General features: G+C 53.3%; 5 protein-coding genes across 5 annotated transcripts; 2 read left to right on the top strand and 3 right to left on the bottom strand.

The window, feature by feature from the left end:
• Window positions 1–4,280: 4,280 nt before the first annotated feature.
• CTRU02_213699 (glycyl-tRNA synthetase) lies at window positions 4,281–6,596 on the bottom strand (the record flags this gene model as incomplete). Its single annotated transcript, XM_036729966.1, has 2 exons — window positions 4,281–4,676; window positions 4,761–6,596. 2 exons carry the CDS (start codon window positions 6,594–6,596, stop codon window positions 4,281–4,283), a joined length of 2,232 nt encoding a protein of 743 aa, XP_036578227.1.
• A 630-nt stretch (window positions 6,597–7,226) lies between these two features.
• Window positions 7,227–8,504, top strand: CTRU02_213698 (RNA processing factor 1; the record flags this gene model as incomplete). The annotated part of the gene is made up of 1 exon (XM_036729968.1): window positions 7,227–8,504. One exon carries the CDS (start codon window positions 7,227–7,229, stop codon window positions 8,502–8,504), a length of 1,278 nt encoding a protein of 425 aa, XP_036578228.1.
• A 361-nt stretch (window positions 8,505–8,865) lies between these two features.
• Window positions 8,866–10,146, bottom strand: CTRU02_213697 (uncharacterized protein; the record flags this gene model as incomplete). The annotated part of the gene is made up of 4 exons (XM_036729967.2): window positions 8,866–8,914; window positions 8,965–9,155; window positions 9,206–9,835; window positions 9,889–10,146. 4 exons carry the CDS (start codon window positions 10,144–10,146, stop codon window positions 8,866–8,868), a joined length of 1,128 nt encoding a protein of 375 aa, XP_036578229.2.
• Window positions 10,147–12,490: 2,344 nt separating this feature from the next.
• CTRU02_213696 (uncharacterized protein) lies at window positions 12,491–12,721 on the top strand (the record flags this gene model as incomplete). Its single annotated transcript, XM_036729969.1, has 1 exon — window positions 12,491–12,721. The coding sequence occupies one exon, from the start codon at window positions 12,491–12,493 to the stop codon at window positions 12,719–12,721; it is 231 nt and encodes a 76-aa protein (XP_036578230.1).
• Window positions 12,722–13,231: 510 nt separating this feature from the next.
• On the bottom strand, window positions 13,232–13,513 carry CTRU02_213695 (uncharacterized protein; the record flags this gene model as incomplete). Its single annotated transcript, XM_036729970.1, has 1 exon — window positions 13,232–13,513. One exon carries the CDS (start codon window positions 13,511–13,513, stop codon window positions 13,232–13,234), a length of 282 nt encoding a protein of 93 aa, XP_036578231.1.
• Between the last annotated feature and the right edge of the window lie 827 nt (window positions 13,514–14,340).

Here is a 14,340-nt window from a genome sequence, read left to right as displayed (position 1 = left end):
GTTGGTCAGGACTGATCAGATATGCGCCAATTTACACAAGGACGGGTTTATGAACAGTAAGACTCGGCAGGAGACAACACGGAACAGGAGTACTACGAAGATATGGAGATTGGCCAAAATGGATCGTTTGGCAGGAGCACTAGGAGAATTAAGGGCCTATCTGACTCCAGAACGGCACTGATAACGGATATTTGGTAGACGCTGCTGCGGGAAGGTGACCCAGCTGGTACCTTTCTCACGGGATACCTTGCTGCTTCCTCACATAGCGCGGTAGCTAGTGGAGGGGAAAATGCAGGGGAGTCGCTCTAAAGGAGGCACGTCCCCAAGGGAAGCCAGGCCAAAAGGCATGGGCATGGGCAAGAGAAGGAAAGAACAGCCCAAGTGGAGGCGACGTGCCTAACCCTGGAGGGAAGTGGAGGTGCTGCACGACGGAAAGTCACACTGAGGAAGGCAAGACGCCTAAGTGAAGGCCTCCCGTCCTGCTGGCGAATGAGAAAGCTGCATCCAAAGGTGGAGCTCAAGGTCCGGCCGGGAGGTGGTGGAACATGAAGGGGAACGCTGACCATCACCATGACACCCTTTTGATGGTCGGCCCTGGTTGGGCAGGAACGAGTGTGTGCCTGTTGGTTTCCCCTACCCCAACGTCGATTGCTACGTTCTTTCCTGACTGTAGGACCACCAATAACAGCAACAGTAGGAGGAGCGATGGCACCTCCTTCCTTCTTTCTGACGCCGTATCACACTGTAAGGTAGCTTGCCAGCTTGGCTAGCTGTCGCCTACTGGTGCTGATTGCTTTCCTCCTGTTTTGATCTATGCTGCAAAATGTGGCCCCTGACCCCTCGGCCAGACCCTCCCAATCCCCAGGTCCCTGAGAATTTAAATAAAGTATCCCGCACAGTGACTCCCTCCGTCTCGGCACGGATAACTCTCTCTGGGTCGTGGGACGTCATAGCGGGGAAACTGCCCCCAAACTGCCCCAAGTATGGTCCTGTCCTTCAAGCTGCCCCAGGCGAGTCCCCGTTTCTCTCTACGCTGTTTCCGATATAGGGAGACAGGCACTGTGCAGGGTACATGCTTCTCCTCCCTCAGAGACGGCAGACTTGTTCCAATCCGAGTTTTGCCTGGCGACAAGGGTTGATGCCTGCGGCGCTTCCTCTCAACCTCTTGCCTCTTACTGCACATACTCGGTGAGGGAATGATGTCGTGTCAAAGCAAGCCACACCACCGGACTCAAGTCGCAACTGCTTCACCCACTTGTCACTTGGCCCTCTGTTTTCGTTCATCCTCCCAGAGCATCCACAATTCTGAGGGGGCACTTTTGATGCGACAACGTCCCTGCTCGTTTCCCCCACGGCTGGGACTCCGACACGCTTGTTTGCCTGTTTGCCTCCGCCATCTCTGCGTTCCAGACACATTGACATGAATGTCCAACTTCCCAAGACAGCAACATACTGTCGTCCGGTCTACATCGCCGGTTGTCAGGCCTGCCCTTTCGCCCGGTGTCGGTCTTTTGACGCCTTGTCTAACACCACACGACTCGGCGTTAGTTATCTGTTTCCCGCTGATGCGACGTCAGAACCGCTCAGCTACAAACTCAAAGCTCCAGCATCAAATTACGAATAGACAAATACGGACACAGACAAGAGCAGCCCACGCAATGCGGCCCCCACTGCGGGTAACCGCAGCACCAGCCCATGACTCTCTAGACTTGACTAAGGCCATTCCGGGCCATTTCACATCATATGAACCTTCTCTTGTTTCTTGCAAGAAGGAATGAGCTAATGCCTATACCGAATGGTGAACCGAAGGTTGCAGCACCTTACATTGCACGTGCGAAAAAGGATAAACTTGACGATCAACAAACTATCGCCTTGAGACTGCGTTGCTCATCATGAAAGGTTAGCTTCTAGCAGCCCAAATAAGCCACCGATCACCTGCAAAACCGAACGAAGGAAAGCACTCAACACCTGAACGGTTAACCTGTTTTCGCCAATTGCTGTAATTGAGACAAGCACAAAGGAGTTGACCGTATGCAGCCGACAACAGCCAGCCACCAGTCGTCACTTCAAATTTGACAAGCCTAGGGCCAACTAAAGAACCTCGTACCCAGCCTATGCTTGACACGCCAGTTCAAAGCAGCCTGCGCAGAATGCATGTTTCCCGTGGCTGCTGTCAATCTGCAAGGCCGTGCCGGACGCAGTTCCGAGCTATCAGGCTACAATTCAAACTCAAACCCATACCAACCATTTAGCATCTAGTTGCCCTCGCAATCTTTGCCAGACAATTGGAGCCCCGGAGTTGGTTGGGTCCTTGATCCTTGTTCCCAGTTATTGTCGCACACCTTTTTTACCTGCCCAGTCAGGCTGCGAACCACCGGATCGAAAATTCTTTGACGAGGCCCGAACTGACGAATCCAGACTGACATTCTTATTTACACTCTCAACTTGTAGTATTCTTGCCCAATAAACTCTTGCATGCTAAAATCGGACAAGGTTGCCGACAAAGAAAGCCGATATCAAGGCCAGGCCCAGAGGAGGTCGTAACGGATTAGCTCTCAGTCACAGTTCGAGATCAATAACTTTCTATGAATCGGCATCGGCCGAACCTCAACCGCCCAGGACCCTACTCTGAAGAGCTGAAGGTTTGAACTCCCATCTGTGGGTTAACCTACATGCTTGAACCAGACCCTGCCGGGTGTGAAGCACGTGCCTTGCAGTTGGGAGTAGCGTCTTCCTGCCAACGATTCATCCCTCTCACCAAGATTGTGGGCATGTTTCACAATTTTCCACACCATTTCCGTTCAGAGAAGCGGGGATCAGGGTAAGGACAGGACAGGAGGGCTCCTGCGGACCCCGCAGATCTAGCTATAAAGCGTACATACTAAACACGCAGCACTGCAGTCCGCATCATCAGCATTGATGTTTCTAGATCGACTGCCTGCAGCTAAGCCATAAGCAGATCAATCACCTGTCGAACATATATATGCCCAAGAACACACCACCCCTTAGAGATGAGCAGGATCCATGTCGTATTCTAGAAGCAGATGTTCCACGGAAGGTGGACCGGAGGTGCTCCTTGTCAGACTGCCCGGATGAAGAAAGCCTGCTGAAAGATAAGCGGGTGGCCTATAGAGAAGACTATGCGTAGAAGACATTGTTTCTTGCTAGTATCTCTATCTTCGTCTTCCCTATATTATCTGAATATCAATTTATCAATGAAGCAATGCAATGTTTGGTACCCATGTTGCCAACGTTCGATTACAAACGTCCACCGCAGCCTCTCTACCTCTGGCAGAGGTCAGCCGAAACGATGTGTGAACAGACTGCGCAGTTTTGTTTCCAATGCGCGGATCTGTCGCAGGTTCATGCCTTCGGTTCGCCCCTGAGTTCACCTGCAGTAGGGAAAAGCCCCCCGTATCGTTTTCCGTCGGTGCCGGGAAGCAAGGACAGCGATGAGACGAAGAAGTATGATCTGCCAACGTCACGGTTTTCTTTGCATTATCACATATTCTTCTGGAATCTTTGTTGACGTCCTGGGATGGTATAAGTCGGCCTTGCCGCCACTATTACTACCTTGATCCTATGTCCGAGTGCCATGTGGGAAAGCGCCTGACGAGAACACAAGCGAGCCATGAGAGAGTGCCTGATCTTTGTGCTAGGCCTCCCATGCGAAAAACTGCCGGGGCCATAATACCTCTGCTACCCTACCTGCGATGTGACTACTGCACGTCATGCCGGCGCTGGTGATGACTCCATCTTCCTTTTTCCCTTTCCCTCGCCCTCCCTCTCCATTGACGAAGCTCAAGCCGGCACTCCCCCCTCCCGCGCGGGCCGTCACCACTCATTGGCCCCAATCCCAAAACTGATGCCAGCCCAGCCACCGCACAAGCTTTCTCAGTCATGTTCTATCTACTTCATCTATACTCATGCGGGAAGTGGTCTCACAGGACGTTTGCAAGCACGCTGGGATAACTGTTGCTTCTAGGTGCGGCGTTGCTGTTCGTTCCTTCTTGTTCGACCAGAACTGAAAGCTTGTAGTACTGCATTATTTTATAGAGATGTTTTCACAAACACGGCTTATGCACACGTGCCTAAGAGGGGGAAAGGGGAAAAAAAAAAGAAATTGGAGTTTCAAGTCCACGTTGCTCAATTGAGATGTCTACAGATGCCGCTACACATGCGACTTTTGCTACTGCCGCCTTTTTTTTCTTCTTCTCTCCTCTCGTTCCTCCGTCTCTCTCTTCATAGTTCATTACATCGAGGGGTATGAAATAAACTGCTTATCGCACAGCGACCTCAACCTCCTGACCCTCAAACGCCGGGAGAGTGGCCTCAATGTCCTTCCACTCCTTGGAGCCGTCAACCAGGCTCTGGATAGCAGACACAATGGTGTCCTCGTCCGCGCGGACCTGCTTCGTGGAGTCACGATCTCTGAGCGTGATGGTGCTGTCCTTGACAGTCTGGAAGTCGATAGTAATGCCCAGTGGCGTACCAAGCTCGTCGTTGCGGCTGTAGCGCTTGCCGATGGTCGCGGAGGAGTCGTCCACACGGGCGGAAATGCCAATCTTGCGGAGCTTCTGCGAGATCTTCTTGATGAAAGGCTTGAACTGAGCGTTGGCCGAGAGGGGCACGATCAGGACCTTAGTAGGGGCAATTGTGGGAGGGAAGGAGAGAACCTAAGCGTGAAGATGTCAGCGTCTCATGTCCATCATCTATCGTTCTAGTAAATCAGGGGAAAAGGGAGGAGTGGTTTAACTTACACCACGAGCCTCGTCGCCACCATCCGTGGAACGGTTCCAGTAGCAGTGCTCAATGAGCGAGTAGAGGATACGGCCGATACCGAAGGACGGCTCAATAACGTTGGGAGTGTACTCCCTGGTGTTCTCAACGCGTTTCCTGAACTCGATCTTGACGAGGTCCTTGCTGACCTTAACCTTGCCGTCGGCAACACCGGCGACCTCGAGCTCGAGCTCGCCGTTATCCGCCAGCTGCTTGGAGAGTTTCTCACGCTGCTCCTGCGTGGTCGCCTCGAGGGCGGCCTCGACGGTCTTGCCATCCTTCTTGAACTGGGGACCGAATTTCTTCTTCTCGATCTCGACCTGCCACTCCTCGATGACGCGGGGCTCGTCGAGACGCTCGCGGACGAGCAGAGGAGCACCGGTCTTCTTGGCATGGACAGACAGATCGTAGGCGCTACGGTCAGCGCAGCCGACACACTCGATCCAGCCGGAGGACGTGAGGAGCTCGGCATCCCAGCAGTCGGCAGCGTAGTGGGCCATCTCGTTCTGCATGTGCTGGCGGAAGCGGACTTTGGTCATGTCAACACCAATCTTCTGGAGGAAGAGGTGGATACGGGCGATGAAGTAGCCAAGAGTCTCGTTGTCAACGACCTTATTGCGCACGGCGTCGCCAATCGTCATCTTGCGGAGATCCGTTTTGCCGGAAAGCTGTGTGTTGCGGTCCAGCAGGGTAAGCTCAAGGTCCTCGACCTCAACGAAGCGGGAGTGCTTCTTGCCGCCCTCGGGGTCAACAAAGTGCTCGATTTCGGCCATGAGGAACTCGCGGACTCTCAGGAGACCGGCTCTGGGGGAGATCTCGTTGCGGTAAGAGCGACCAATAGAGGCGGATGCGAAGGGCATCTGCTGCATGTTGAAATCGAGGAGCTTGGCGAAGTTAAGGAACTGACCCTGGGCGGTCTCAGGGCGCAGGTAGCCAGGAAGGTTGCTAGAGGGGCCAATGGCAGTCTGGAACATGAGGTTGAAGGAGACAGGAGGGGAGGGCTGGACGTCGGTGGCCGGGTTCCTGAGGTCGTACTTCTTGATGAGCTCGCCGAGCTCCTCGCCATTGTAGTTGTCAATCTTGGCCAGGATCTCGCTGTACTCCTGGACCACGGCATCATCAAGCTTGACGGCCACGGTCTTCTGCTTCCTCTTCTTCTTCTTCGTGGGGTCGTCCGCCTCCTCGACCTTCTCGCCGCGAGCCTCCTTGTCACCCTTGAGACGGGCCTCAAGCACATCCTCAACGAAGTGGTCGGCACGCAGGATGTCACCGTTCTTGGGATCCTTGCACATCCAGTCGGCGAACTTGTCGACATGGCCGGAGGTCTTGAGAACCTCGTGAGGAGTCAGGACGGTGCAGTCGATCTCGAGCATGTCCTCCTCGAGGATGAAGTGCTTGCGCCATAGGTCAATAATGTTGGCCTGCAGAGAGCAGCCAGGGGGGCCGTAGTCGAAGAGACCGCCAACGCCGCCATAGATTTCGAAGGCGGGCGTGAAGAACAGACGGCGGCGCAGCATGGCGTCCAGCGTCGGCCGGTCGAGGGGCTGGCCCTTGAGGGTCGTCGCGGTGGTCGTCATCTTGGAGGCAGCGGTGGGCTTCTTCTTGGAGACTAAGACTTCGGCCCTGTAGAGGTGACGTGAGGTGGTGAGGGTACGGTTGCGGTTGCGCAAGAGGTAGTGGTGGGAGGAAAGGGAAGAGGAGGGGGAGGGGTAGTTCTGAAAGTGGGAATGTGAAAAAGCGGCCTGCCGAATTGCACAGAAGCTAGCTGTGGAACGAATAGAAGGTGATTGGTGTGCGATAAAGCGAAAAGGCTTCATCAACGCTGGTTTGGTGGGGTTACAGAGCGTGAGTCATCCAGAGGCCTTAGCCACAGAGCGCTGTGTGTCCCTATGAGTCCCCCGTAAGGTGGAGGGGGAGGGCTCGCTGCGACAGCTGTAAGGGTCAATTCAAGAGTAGAGAAAGCAAGCGCGCGTGCTGTGTGTTGCTCTCTATCTGGAGGGGGGGCGGTTTGCGGTTCGAGTCTAAACTGTGACTCTTAATGTCGTCTGCCCTTCTTTTCACCCCCAAAAATTCATTGGCCCATCAATGCCCTGTCGTGCGATCGACCCAGCCCACCTCAGGTACCGAACAGACCCCTCCCGCAAAGCTGAAGGGCAAAAAAAAAATTATAGCGGAAAATTCAATTCGCCGATGACACCCCTGCCCCCGCGAGCCTGGGCCCGTTCAGATGCATCTACCGCAAGGATTGGTCGATGCCCCGCCAAAATTTCTCTAAACTGATTTTCACCGAGCGTTGGCCAGGACTCGATTTCGAACGGTTTTTTTCCTTTCTCTTTTGGGCATCTCAGTACGTTCCTTACGACTGTCTTGCCAACTCAAATAATAATCCATACACACACTCAATTGGTTACAGAATATTTCAGCAAGCCTCCAATCGAACTGGTAACATGGGTTACTCGAAGCCGGGCAAGTCCATGGGGGCTTCGCTCTCAACCAAGACGTCGAACAAGCTCAAGCGACAGGAGCTTTACGTGTTACAGAAGAAGGACAAGGACAAGGCGCAGCGTGAATTGCGCTTCCGCCGAAAGAAGGAAGAAGATAAGGACCCTGAGTTGAAAGCTCAAAGACTTGCCAAGAACAAGACCAGAACGCTCGACTCGAAACGAGTATGGGACGATGTCGACGACGACAGCCTGGGCATGCAGGTGGACGTAGAGAAGCTCAAGAGGCGGAGGATAGAAGAGGAAGAGGCGGCGGCGAACGCAGAGCTGGACCGGGAGCTGGACCAAGAGGAAGGGGACGACGATGATGACGCAGACAGTATGTTGGCCTCCGACGACGACGATGACGAGGAAGCGGCAGAGGCAAAGAAGGCGGAGCGCGAAAGGAAACGTGAAGAGAAGAGGCGCGCGCGCAGAGACGACTCGACGGCGCCCTCGACGACCAGCACGAACCTCGACCTCACGCCATCCTCCCTCTCTCTCAAGTTCCCCTCGCTCTTCACCGACACTCCGCCGCCCGTTCCCAAGATTCTCATCACCACCTCCCTCAACTCGAATCTCCACTACGAGGCCAACATCTTCCGCACCGTCTTCCCCAACGCAACTTACGTGCCGCGCTCTGCCCATCGCTACGGCCACAAGTATTCCCTCCGCGAGATCAGCAAGTTCGCCGCCAACCGCGATTACACAGCCGTCGTCCTGTTGAAGGAGGACCAGAAGAAGCTCACGGGTATGAGCATCGTCCACCTCCCCACCGGCCCGACTTTCACATTCTCCATCACAAACTTCATGGAGGGAAAGAAGCTGCCCGGCCACGGAAACCCTACAAACCATTACCCAGAGCTACTGCTCAACAACTTCAAGACACCCCTTGGTCTCCTGACGGCGGCCCTTTTCCAGCGCCTATTCCCGCCCCAGCCCGAGCTTGAGGGCCGCCAGGTGCTGACGATTCACAACCAGCGCGACTACCTCTTCTGGCGGCGCCACCGCTATGTTTTCCGCGAGAAGCGTGAGACGGAGAAAAACATTGTTACAGCGGAAGGCAATGAGATGAAGGGTGTCGAAGGCATCCGTGTCGGTCTGCAGGAGGTTGGCCCGCGCTTCACGGCAAAGCTTCGGAGAGTGGATAAGGGTATTGGCAGGGCAGGCAGCGACGGTGATGATGCCCAGCCATGGGAGTGGAAGGCCAGGATGGAGAAAGACCGGAAGCGCTTCAACTTGTAACGGGAGTCTATCTGGAGATGTGGAATGCAAGATTCAGATACAGTATGCATGGTTTTGGTCAGGGACTACCCCCGTATTGGCGTTTTTCTGCATTGAATAGGCCGTACCAGACGAACGGTACGAAGTCAGGTGTATAATCTCGGACCGAAAAATAAAAGTTCTTATCCATTGTGTTAATTCAATTACCCTTATCCCCCAGACGCCGAGCCATGATAGGTTTGGTTTCACATAAGAGGTATCATCCATAGACCCTTTCTAATTCCGACGGTCCCAATCTACACAACGCCATCACGACATGTGCGCTCCAAATGCACGAGAAGAAAAAAGTTATAAAGTGAGGCAAGACTGCAATGCTCACAGCCTACTTGCGCTGCTGCTGCTTCTGGTGCTGAAGCATGACTACAGAGTAGCTGTGTAATGTCAGCATGTGCACATCCGCGCAATTTGCACGGGGACTTACCCGATGATACCACCAATGGCAACAAAGACACCCATGATCGACTTGTCACCAATTGCCCGTCCAGAGACCATCCAACCGAGGGCGACAATGGTACAGGTCTTGAGGTGGCCAACAACGGTACTTGACACTGGTCCGGTCTGAGCGATAATGAAAAATTGAGAAATGTTGATGAGCGAAGCAAAGGCGCCAGACTGCAGATATTAGCATGATTGCACGTCTTGTTTAGGAAAATCGGACTCACCATGGCAATCATGAGCCAGCGGTTGCCAGGAACGGTCATCCAATCGGGGAAGGTGTCAACAAAGGGAATGACATAAAGCAGCATGAACGAGGCAATAGGCGCCTGATTGTACAGGAGCTGCATGCTCGACATTTGAAGCTTGCGGTGGTAGCTAGCAATCCAAACTGTGTACAGTGAGGAAGCGAAAATACCAGAGAAGGCGAAGAAAACGCCCAATCCCGAGGTCGCCTTGATCTTGTCGTCGTTGGTAGGCAGTGAGTCGTAGTAAGACACCATTCCGACGCCGAGGCAAGCAGGAATGAGAGCCATGATCGCATTTCGAGGCAGGGTCGCCTTGTACAAGATAAAGTTCATAAGGGCGACGGTTGGCGTCAGGAGAATACGTGCAATCTGGTAGAAGGTAACAGAGGAAAAGGCCAGCGACAAGTTCGGCAAGATGACGTTCAGACACATGGCGATAGACAGGGGGAGGAGGTCCTTGATCGCAGCCCGGCGCGGGGTGAAGTAGGCAAAGGTAGGACGCGAGAGAATGTGGAGCGTCAGAAACGTAACGAGGAAGTGAAAACTCGCAAACGTGAGTTGACACAACTTCCATTGAGGGTCGGAGAAGATGGCCTTGTTTGTGAAGACCTGCGCGATGTTAGCCGCAGTCGCAAAAGTAGGAGATTTTTTTTTCAACTTACGATTCCGATAGTCGCCAAGGTGTTGACAACCATCCACACGACGGCGGAAGAAAAGCTGGCCTTCGCGGGGTCCTCCTTCTCGTTCGCCTTGGGCAACAGTTTCTCATTTTCCTCAGCGGCCTCTTCATCGTTCTGGGCCTTGAGATTGTGCACGCTGTCCTCCATGGGGTCCAATTTGGTCAGCTCGTGAAGAGTCGCGGTCTCGGTAGAGGAAGAGGCGAAAGAACCCGCTCGCTCGGTTCGGTAGTTGTCAGTCATTGTGAGGCAAAGCTGTCAGTTTGTGTTTATTGGGTGACTGAGCGACGATGCGTGATTTGAGGCGTGGTTGGTGCAGGACAAAATGATCACCGGGGGCTGGCGGTCCTTTTTCAGTCCACCATGAGTAGTGACACCAAGGGAGTATCGGGTGTGTGCTGGAATGCAGCAAAGGGAGGCGGCTCGTCTTATCAAATTCCGGTGTGCAGATGGCGGAATTTACGGGGAGGAGTAGACGGGTGCAGATATAATGATTCGCATGAGAAGGTCCGAGGCGCTCACTTGCCAGGTCTCGGCGGACGTAGTCGCACCTACCCCGGGCTGAAAGCAGCAGGGGCAGGGGTATGGGACGTGGAAGGTGGGAGGGAGACGCAAGTTCCTAGTAGGGCAGGGAAAGAGCGGGTACGAGTACTGGGACTTGGGAGGGGGATTAGCATTCTGGCACGCAAGCTCTGGCGCATATTTGTTCAGTCTAAGGGAACTGGGCATTGACATTGTATCGTGGGAGCGGGCGACTACTGGTATTGCGTCGGGGGCCAGGCTAGGCTCTGCATGGCCTGAACTGGCCTGGTGGCCCACGTCCGGCTCTTTTCTTCTTGGGCCCTAGAAGAGCGGAAAACGCGACTTGGCTGTCCATTTTCCTGGGATTGAAACTGGGGACAGCAAACTTGTGAAGTGGGATTTGTCGGACGTTGGTTTGTAGTAGTACGAGTAAACGAATAGCTTGGATAACCATTTCGACTATTAGCCTAGATCGCGATCACAGACCTCACACAAGACCCGACTCCGAACGAGTCCCTGACGGAGCACTTGGGCCCTCGGAGCCTGACGTCCCCTATTATTATTATTTTTTGTTTCATTTTTTCCAAGGGATTTTCTTTTCTTTCCTTTTTCCAGTTCCATAATGTCTATCCACTCATGGCTTCCTTTTCCTCCCAAAACAGAGCCCTCTAGTGGCACCGCATATCTTAGCGCCAAGCCAACTAACAATTCGTAGCCTTCAGCCCTCCTCTAACCCAATCAGACTCGGCAGACCCTTCTGCAAGTTTCTCTTTCCCCATCAACTCTGCAACATACAGGATGGCAGCCCTCACTTTTGTTTACTGCATACGAAAGACACATATCAGGTATTCAGATGTCACCGTTCCGTCTGGTTTATGGGCCGCAGGACCGTAGGGCAGTATACGAGACCACCTACCTCATTGTTACACCAACCAAAGAGTGTCGATGAACGCAGCATGGCTGTCGCCTGAAAGGTACGGGTCTGGCAACGCGCAATACAACGGACAGCCCGACGAGCGCCCTGCTGCCTGCGGCAACCACGCCAACTCTCTTTTATTGTTCTCTTTCGCTTTTGCTGCCATCCCGGCGAACCTTCTGTGAAGTGGTCCAATATAGACCCACGTCGCCCTGTGGACCGTGGCCATCGGCCTTGACACAAAGTTGGTTTCGACGGAGCAACTTGACCTGGCTGGCCTAGGATGGCTGCTGTTCTGTCGCTGCCGTTTTCCTGGCCTCTCTCGGCACCTTCGGGCTGGACGTTCCCAGCGAAGTCGATCACTTCCATCTGTATCGTTGGATAGAGTTTGGCAGAACAACTAACGCCCGGAGTGGAAAGTTTACTCCCTGAGACAGCGAATCTCCAGAGAGTCAAGCAACGCTCGTACTGCCAAGCGATCAGCTTTCAAGCGTCCGTCCCTGTCTACCAGCTCGCTACTCGATGTCTCTCAATCCGCACGAAAATTCCCATTGTCTTGGCCACTGTCGCACCTCATTCCAGCAATGCAACAGCAATGACATGAAAACCCGGCACAGTCTGCCCGCCCGTATATCCGCCCTGCCCCATTTGTTTGGCGTAATCGTGCTACGGTTAACCGTTGACAAGAATCTCGAATGTTCAGGATATAATGAGTTGAAACATCTGATCAGGCAGAGTGTTGTGTACTACTGGCAATGTTGCGTACAAGTGCATCGAGCATTATTGGCCATCCACGAAAGAGCCATCTCCTGATCCATGATCATCAATGCCCCTGCGTTAATCTCGTCTGAAGACGCAAGCATGCAAGTCCACGCCGCTGGGAAGACGGGGGGCTCGTTCGATGGCTCCCTTGGAAGTCGGTGGCCAAAATTAGACTCTGTTGACTTTTGTCAGAGTTTGGATGTGCCCCCCTTTCTTTCCTGCTGGCAATCAATCGTCGGATCATCAGGCGCATATCCCTCGCGATGAACATGTCAGTGGTTGCGTGGAATCTGATTACCGTTCGTTCCGTATCTTAATGGGATAGGCCAATGTTTCCCTGTCGCTCCAAGAATTCATATTCGAGCGTTTCAGCATTCCCCGGACACCATGAGGCTGTGTAAGTGGATGGGCCTATTTGAAGATATGGAGGGGAGAGCGAAGGATAAGCACCGCATTCTTGCGCAGAGAGTCCCCACATGGACCATTGAAAGCCACAAGAGACGCGCAGCCGCCCCGGTCCTGATAGCGTCCGCGCGTGCTGCCGGAGCTGGTGACGGTTCTGTCTATCGCAGCTGTATACTTGAGAAACCGGGAGAGTGGGAGCCCCCGACCCGTTAGTCGTCGCCCAATGAAGAATCATCAACTAGCGGGAAGGCTTGCAGTTTTGTCCGCGAACATCGAAAAAAAAACATGGCTGTTCGTGTTAAATGTTTACAAATGTTTGTGGTTGTCTGTGGCGTTCGTCACGGACCGCTCACAAACAGTCTTGGAAGCCTCCTCGAAAGTACGAGTTGATCTCTTTCGTCTATTCTGCAGATTCGAGGACATGGCCATGTTGGAGGCTGTAGGTTCGATGCAGTCAGCTGCGTGTGGCTTGACAAAAACAAAACCAAGGCCTTCGCGTGGTTGGAAAGCTACCTAGGCGATCTATCGGAGCATGGCAGATTGAGCGGTCCAACATTCCTTTGCCCCTGATCTTAGTGTCGCCATTCTAAGTCTCCCTGACGAGCAAGTGTCCAAAACGGGGAGGATTTTTATTTTATTTTTCCTTCTCCTTCTTCTTGGAGGCTAGAAGAATAACGAAGAGAGTGGACACGCAGACTTATCCCTTTCGGAGTAACTGACAGACTAACAAATGACTGTGTAGGCCGAAAGTGATTTAGTGGCCGGTCTGGAGGCGTTGACAAACTGCGACATTCCACGGCTGAGGGCAGCTGAGACCTGATTTCGACGAAGTCTTGCACTAGCACTAACTATCAGCGTCGACACCTCGTGGTGGTCTGCGCCGCGTTGATACCCGTCAAACCCACGCCTGGGAGGTACGTAGTCGCTCTCCCTAGCTTCCATTAGCTTTGCACGGAAAGTAAGGGCCCCATTCCACTGGGAGTTTCGGTTAGATTGAGGTTGCATCTGTCAAGAGTACGGCATCTCTAGATAGAGCGGCTCCGGACGGGCATAGCTGTAGGGTAAGGGTCTAAGTACCGACGAAGTATTGGATATGGAACTAGGAGAGGGGTACGTACCTCAAACTACGTAGGCCAGTCCAGTCCATGGTTGGCAACCCACATCAAAAATGGGAAATTCCACAGGTGGATGACTGGCTGGTTGGCAGGACTCATAATGCGTTCGATTATTGCTTCTCATCGCCAGTGGTCCCCTGGCTTTAGTTTGATTTCGACGTGCACTGTAATACGCAGCATCGTATACTAGCGCCCGCAATCGCCATCAGCTGTCCTCCAAGTCACCAAAGGACGGGTAACATGACATGGTGATAGCAACTGGAACTGGTGCACCAGTTTTGTGGTCTACTTCGTGTTGCTGAATTTCAAGTATTTTGGTTGTCAAGCAGGGGGGTAATAATGTAATGCTGTGCCTGACAGCCATTCAAGGTTGCCCTTGCTCACGCATGGCTCGTTGCCAGAAATTGAGAGAGAGAGGTGTGAGAGAGAGAGACAGAGAGAAAAGCAAACAATGCTGGATTGAAGCTGCCTCAGAAACACAGTGAGCATCATGTTTCAAAATGTTGCTTCCTTGCCAAGACCCTCTTAAAGCCCACCCCCACCATCCATCATCCCCCATCCACCCACTACTACTACCAGTAAGTTATTGGGGGGCCGCGCCCACCTTCCACTCAGGCTAGATCCGCTGCTATTGCTCTTGTGCCCAAGTACTCGGGGCAAATACCCACGCTGCACGGCAGCTAACTGCACTTGCACTTGCTTGCGTCTGCACTCTAT

This window comes from Colletotrichum truncatum (assembly GCF_014235925.2).
Source record: "Colletotrichum truncatum strain CMES1059 chromosome Unknown Contig_0010, whole genome shotgun sequence".
NCBI lineage: Eukaryota > Fungi > Ascomycota > Sordariomycetes > Glomerellales > Glomerellaceae > Colletotrichum > Colletotrichum truncatum.
This window is presented reverse-complemented; position numbering and strand designations above follow the sequence as displayed.